Consider the following 7,291-nt stretch of genomic DNA (forward strand, 5'->3'; position numbering starts at 1 on the left):
CCTCTGCCCATTTTTTAAATAGGTTGGTTTTTAGTTATTGAATTGTATGAGTTCTTCATCTGTTGGATATTAGCCCCTTATCGAGGTGTTGTTTACAAATATCTTCTCCCACTCGGTTAGTTGCATTTTTGTTTTGATGATGGTTTCTTTTGCTGTGCGGAAGCGCTTTAGTTTGATATAGTCCCATTCATTTATTTTGCTTTCACTTCCCTTGCCTTTGGGATCAAGTTCATAAAATCCTCTGTGAGCCCAAGGTCTGTAAGTTTAGAACCTATGTTTTCTTCTATGTGTTTTATTGTTTCAGGGCTTACATTTCAGTCTTTATTTCATTTTGAGTTCATTTTTTGTGTATGGTGTCAAATAGCAGTCTGGTTCCATTTTTTTGCTTGTGAATTTCCAATTTTCGCAGCACCAATTATTGAAGAGCTTTTTTTCCTCCACTTATGCTTTTGACTCCTTTGTCAAACATTATTTGCCCAGATACATGTGGGTTTATTTCTGGACTCTCTATTCTGTTCCATTGGTCTGTGTGTCTCCTTTTCAGCCAATACCATACTGTTTTCATTATTATAGCTTTGTAGTATAATTTGAAGTCGGGGAATATGATACCTCTGGCTTTGTTCTTTTTTTCTCAGGATTGCTTTGGCTGTTTGTTTCCCACTTTTGACATTAACAAACAAATATTGTTTCAATGTCATTAACATGCATTTTGAATATTTAGCTCAGTATACTTGATGGATAAATTCTTATAAGTGCAATTATGTCTACACAATGTTGATATAGCTAAACTGCCCTCCAAAAGGTTGCATCAGTTTCCAAAGTCTATCAATGTATATGAATGCCTAACTCCCCACATCATCAAACACTGGATATTATCAGACTTATTTATCTTTACCAGCCTGCTAGATACAATATGTTGTTTTCCACGCTTTAATTATGACAGAGGTTGTACATCTTTTCAAATATTTTTTGGAAATTTCTGTAATTTGTGGTTATTCTTTCCCTTTCTCTGCACTTTTATAGAAATGACTGCCTACGTTCTCTATATTGATTGCTAGCTTGGTTGATTTTTAAAAACTTTTAATGATGGAAAAATTTTAGCATATACAAAATCAAGAACAAACTACAGTTATCCCATAAACCTATCTTTCAGCTTCAGCACTTGGCAGTACTCTGGTTTCCTCTTTATTCTGACCCACTCCACTATTTCATTTCAAAACACTCCAGGCATTATAGCATATCATCCATAAATATTTCCATACTTATCTCCAAAAACATATCTAAAAGATAAGCAGTCTTTTCAGAAAAGTACTCACAGTAACATTGCCACATGTGAATAATAGCAACGATAATTCCTTTGTTTCATCAAGTATCTAGTTAATTTTCAAATTTCCCTAATTGTATCATCACTATTTTTAGTGCATTTGCTTGAACCAACATCCAAATGTGGTACTTTTATTGAGATCGGTTGATATGTCTTTTCAATCCCTTTTACTCTGTAACAATCTTCCCCTTTCCCCAAAATGTATTTGTTAAACTGGGTTGTTTTTCTTGTGAAGTTTCCCAGTCTGAATGTTGTTAGCTTTAAACCATGTGCCATTAACATGTTCCTTTGTCCGTGTGCTTCCTCTGAATTGGTATTTAGATTCAGGGGCTTAATAAACGTGCGTCACTTTGAGGCAAAAATTACATATTGTACTTTTACATTAGGTGGCTAATAGGGTTATCTTTATTGTGATGTTGGTGCCGTTAATAACTTCGTAGGTCTACTAATTCATTAGGGGCCAAAAAGCTACTGCCTGCTTCGATTATAAACAAGTTCATGTGAAATTTTTACAGGAGGCTTCAGAATGATTATGTAGACGGGAAGCTATTTGTAGTTATGTATGTTTAAACAAGACATCTTACTGAGTTTTCTTACTATTGTATGTTTTTTAATAATATTCTCTAGAACTTTCTAGTTGATTATGCTGTCTGCCAGTTAGTGATTTTCCAGTTTCCAGTTTTTTATATCCCTTTTTTTTCTTTAGTACATCACGAGCTTTGACCCAGCGTTGAACAGTATCAGCAGTGAGAGTGCATTCCTACCCTCGCCCTATCTTTATTAAGGGGATATTTGTGGTGTCATTTCAGAGGCCAGAACAGCTTTAGGCAAAGCCTACCATGGAGGGCCTCAGTTTATTTCTCATGCAGTGTCCAACTCAGGACAAGGAGCAGGGGGGCCACTCTGGCTGGAGAACTGCCATCAGCCCACCTCAATCCAAGCCCAAGCCTGCGTCTGCTGGACCCTTCCTCAAGCCTTTCGCTCCTGCCAGATTATGAAATGTTTGATTTTGTCTCCACAGGGCAGGCCAAGTCCTCACAGAAAATTGAAGACTTGATGGAAATGGTGAAGAAGTTGCAGAAAGGTCCTTGTCTCCTTTGTAACTGAGGTTCAGGCTTAGGTTTGGGTTCAGGCAGAAGTGTATTCAATTCCAGTCCCCACAGTTCTCAACCTTGAGAAATTAACTCATTTGCTGTCTTAACTTTTAAAAGTTAATTCTTTGAAATGACAATATGGCCCCATGATCCAAAACAGAGTAGAAGGGCATGGAATAGAGTAGAAGGGCATAGCCCACAAAATGTTTTCCCAAAACCCAGCTGCAGGCCCCTTGCCAACTGCAAACTCTGTTCAGATTTTCACCTTCATGCCTCCTGCACATTAGCTCTGCCTGCTCACCAGGCTCCTCCCGGTCGTGTACCCACCCAGGGCGGACCTTCACAATGACGCCTCCCACTCCCCCCCCCCCACCCAGGGAGCTGCAGGGCCTGGTCCTCACTTGATTTAGGGACCTCGAGAGGCCTTCCCATATCTGAATCAGCATGTCCCCCTCCTTTTGTCTTAAACCTCTTGCCCCTCTATTTCTCGACTGCGGTTACCACAGCCTGATTCATATCTCTGTTTACCTGTTCCTTGTCTCCCTTATCGGAATGTGAGCCCCTGTAGAGCCCCTCTGCTCTGCTGCCCTGTCATCTTCACTCGGCCTCCCTTCCTCCCTGCAGCCGGAAGCCTAGAGCCCAGGGTTGAGGTCCTGATTAACCGGGTCAACGAGGTCCAGCAAGGTGAGCTCAGGGACCTTGGCTCGTCAGCCAGGACCAGCCATGTGGGTTGCAGGGCCCCTTGTTGGTGAATTATTAAGTCCTTCCCAACAGCCACAGCAGAGTGTTAAACCAAGCACGGGTCCATCCCAATGTAATGGCTGTAGTCACCTGTCCATTAACCTGGGCCCTGCTGCCAGCTGAGCCCAACAGGAAGGGCTGCGTCTAGGTTTGCTTGAAGACAAATGTGAAATGTTACTATTTGCAAGGATGGTGCAGCTGAAAGCTGCACTTACACGGCGTCTATCCTGCTCTTTGGCACAGCAAAAAAGAAAGCCAGCGAGGAGCTGGGAGAGGCCCGGACTGTCTGGGAGGCCCTGCAGAAGGAACTAGACTCACGTAAGCATGCTGGCTTCATCCAGAGGGCCCACAGTATCATGCCCCCTTAACCCAGTACTGCAGACACCCAGCATCCTTGCTGTGGACAAGGACCCTGCCCTTTCTCTGGTCTCAGGTCCTACTAATCTCCCCCCTTCCACTGTGGGTGGGAGTGTTCCCAAAACACGCTTCAAACATAGTCCCACCTCAGGGCCTTTGTTAGACTTGTTCACCCCACTCCCAAGAAAATGCAGGTTCCTGCTGCTTTATATCAGCATTCCGCTCTCAGCTCTGATGTCCCAATCTTAGAGACCTTCCCTAGTCATCCCATCTAGAGGACACCCTGCCCCCACCTTGTCACATGCCCCTTACTGCTGATGGTTTGATGTGTTTCTTCACAGTCCTTATCCCACTGTTTATTTTTTCTCTCCCCTCCATGTAAACGCACTGGCATTCTGCAGCTACCCTTTATCAACACCAGGGCATTTTTGGTGCTTACAGAGAGTGTGGATACCAGAAAGGAGGGGCTTACTTAGCTTTAAAGGTCCACATTTGGGGTTGGGGATAGGGCTGTTCCACCACCCATGAGACTGAAGGTGCAGTGGGGTGTCCCTGATGCATAAACGTGTTACTGTGTTTTCCAGTGAGTGGTGAGAAAGTACGCCTGGAAGAGGTCTTGAGCCAAAAGCAAGGTAATTGCAGGCCATCTTGTGTCCAGGCTTCTGCCTTTGTCACTCTGTAGAAGCTCTCCCCATACAGCCGAAGCCTTTGGAAACCAGAGTCAGCTTGGATCCTTCCTGTGGCTTCCAGCGGACTTGAAGTAAATGACATAGTCCATCAGGTGCCACGAGACCACACATGATGTGGCCCCATTACCTCTACCCAAAGCTGATGCCTCTCACGGGGCCCTCGGCCCCTCTCCCTGCAGAGACGCTGAGGATCCTTCGGCTCCACTGCCAGGAGAAGGAAAGTGAGGCACAGAGGTAAGAGCCCCGCCCAGGCCTTGCTCTGCCCTCCCGTGCCTTCTGGTGGGGCAGTGAAAGTGGGGCAAAGGGCTGAAGCCCACTGCTGTCAGTTTCTCCCTCTGTAACATGGAGAGGCCACGTGAGTGTCTTCCTTCTCAGCTCCAGCAGTGGGCAGTCGACTTACAGGCTGTCCCACTCACTGGGATAATCATTCATTTGCTGGAATACGAGTCACATTCCTTCAGCTGGGTTTTCTTCTGCGCCTCATGCTCTTCCCACAGGCCCCATCTCACCTGTCCCTTCATTGAGGCATCAATCCAGGCATCTGCCCACCCAGTGTCTCTCCATTTCCCCACTATCCTTCCGTCCACCCAAATATTTGTGGATCCCTCTCTCCACCTCCTGAACACTTACTTAGCTCTTTGGGGACCAGAGGCCCCAAGCCCTGGCAGACCCAGATTGGAACAGTTTTGAGAAACTCAGATGAGATCAGTGTATCTGTGTTTCTGTGCTTGACCGTCCCCATTTCAATCTCTAACCCTCACAAAGATATTTGCAGGGGCCACATGCTCATGCCACCCACAAAGTTACAGAGGACTCTGATCTACAAGCCTGGCACTGACCTCAAGAGAAGGAGGCAGAAGCCCCACGCAGCCCCTCCTGGGGACACAAGCAGAGAACATGCCTGAGGTCTGCCTTGTCTCTTCCCAGGAAGCAGACCGTGCTGCAGGAGTGCAAGGAGCGCATTTGTGCCCTGAACTCCCAGATTGAGGACGAGAAGAGCAAGCAGAGGCAGCTGAGGTGAAGGCTTGGGGCTGGGTGGGGTGGAGTGGCAGTGCCACCAGGTTGGGGTCACTGCCAACAGAGCAAAGAGCAGGAGCAGGCCCCACCTCGGTGTGTGAGGAGGCCTGGCCTGAACCCTCAGCCCCTCAGCCCCTGTTCTTGGCTCCCAGGTTGCATTTTGAGGAACAGCTGGAGGACCTGATAGGCCAGCACAAGGACCTCTGGGAATTCCACGTGAGTCACCCAAAGCCACTCCTCCTACCTTCCCCACCTTCCCTGGCAGCACTAGGCCCCAAATTCAGGGTCACCCTCTGGGACCCCTTCCTGTCACATGCCACAGGAAGGGGTCCCGGAGCAAGCCCTGATGCCAATATGTCAAAATGGCCCCCAGTTCAGGCCCTTCTCAACACAGGCTTCACCCTCTAGTTGGTCCTGCCCACCTATCCCTGCTGCCCTCCCGGCCCCTTCAGTGGTCAGAAGGCACCTTGATGAGCCAAGGAGAGGTCGTCCATCGAGGAGGTCCATGGGTGTGTTTGGGGCCATCACAGGCATAGGGCAGACAGTGGAGAACCAAGCAGGCCAGTGTTTGCCACTAGGGGAACCCCGGCTCTAAACAAGAAAACAGGCAGAGAGGATGAATGTCAGGATGGAAGGGCTCCGTGAGGAGGCCACATAGGGACGAGGAACCAGTGCTGGGCTGGTAACTGATTCAGCAGAGAACCACCCTGACTTAACAGTGTTTGCAGGATGGCCCCAGGGCTGATTTCAGAGCTGCTGAACGATAACCACCTCATGAGCCTCTCCAGCGCAGCACTGTAGGTGTCTGGGGTGAAAGACTGACAGGCGAGGGCAGCGGCCAGTGCAAAGGCACCGAGGCTGGACTGTGCCTGGCATGCAAGGAGGGCCACTGTAGTAGGAACTGAGGCACGCTGAGTAAAGACTAGGTCCAGGTACACACGTCTGCGGCGCGTGGGGGCAGGTGGGAATTGTGGATGGACCTTTCTACCCCTCAGAGGCCAGAGCAGCTGGCCCAGAAGATTGGCGCCCTGGACAGCAGCAAGGAGCAGTTGCTCAAGGAAGGTGAGGCCCAGAGAATGTTGAGGCCTGCTCCACCCGCCACGCCCCGCCCAGCCCAACCCCCTCCTGCCCGTCCTATCCCTCCCCACCTGGCCCTCTCCTGCCCTGTCAGGTCTCACCCCGCCCACCTTTCCTGCTACAGAGAAGCTGGTGGAGGCAAAGCTGGAGGATGTGAAGCTCCGTCTGTGCTCCCAGTTTGGGGCTAAGGGCCGCTCAGCCATCACTGAGGGGCTTTTCCTCCGCAGCAAGGAGGCAGCATCTGCGGTGTAAGAGGGGGACCTGGTAGGGGACGGGGTGGAGGGAGGAAGCTGCCTTTGCTGATGGCCACCCCCTCAGGCATCTGTTTGAGGAAGAGAACAGAAGGGCCCAGCAGCTGCTGGAGGACTCCACCCAGAGCCACGCACAGCTGCAACAGAAGAGGCAGAGGTGGGCATGGAGCCCTCCCGGCAGTCCGCAAGGGCAGCATGGCCGAGGGAGTCTCTCCTGGCCTCTTCACACCCTTCTATCCTTCCTTCTCTCCCCCCTCCCCCTTCTGTCTAGGCTGAAGGAGGAGCTGGAACAGCTTGCAGTGCAGGTCCCTACTCAAGCCCAGAGCAAGCGAAAAGAAGGAGCTGGCCCAGGAGAAGCTGTGAGCCTGGGAATCAGGTGGCAGGGAGCAGAGATAGCTTGTGAAAGGAGCTGGGGGGCTGGAAGGCAAGGAGGGGGTCTGGGGAATCCTCAGAGGACAGTCTTTGGGGAAGGGCATGCCCACAGGAGTACAGCCAAGGCAAAGACACAGAGGCTGGCAGTGGTGGGGTGGGAGGGGGCAGGCCCCAGGGAGGGTGTGCATACAGGGATGCATGGAGGGCCCCAGCTCAGACCCTAATCTCCCCTAGGCCAATCCCAAGCCCCTCGGACTCAGTGAGGAGAGAGGTCCAGAACTGCCCCCCAAGAAGGGCCTGATACCCTCCTAGGCAAGGAAGATGACGCATGCTGCCATGGAGCTTCTTCGTGGGTTTTGGGAAATAAAG

The 7,291-nt window shown here is 49.8% G+C and overlaps 1 protein-coding gene across 1 annotated transcript; it reads left to right on the forward strand.

Moving 5' to 3' along the window:
* The first annotated feature begins 2,365 nt into the window (after positions 1-2,365).
* SYCE1 (synaptonemal complex central element protein 1) lies at positions 2,366-7,291 on the forward strand. The gene is made up of 12 exons (XM_081074219.1): positions 2,366-2,408; positions 3,043-3,102; positions 3,403-3,477; positions 4,101-4,148; positions 4,385-4,439; positions 5,133-5,222; positions 5,375-5,438; positions 6,218-6,284; positions 6,424-6,547; positions 6,618-6,707; positions 6,822-6,909; positions 7,157-7,291. The coding sequence occupies exons 1-12, from the start codon at positions 2,381-2,383 to the stop codon at positions 7,232-7,234; spliced, it is 867 nt and encodes a 288-aa protein (XP_080930345.1). The 5' UTR covers positions 2,366-2,380; the 3' UTR covers positions 7,235-7,291.

This window comes from Rhinolophus hipposideros, assembly GCF_964194185.1.
Source record: "Rhinolophus hipposideros genome assembly, chromosome: 15".
NCBI classification, from domain to species: Eukaryota; Metazoa; Chordata; class Mammalia; order Chiroptera; family Rhinolophidae; genus Rhinolophus; species Rhinolophus hipposideros.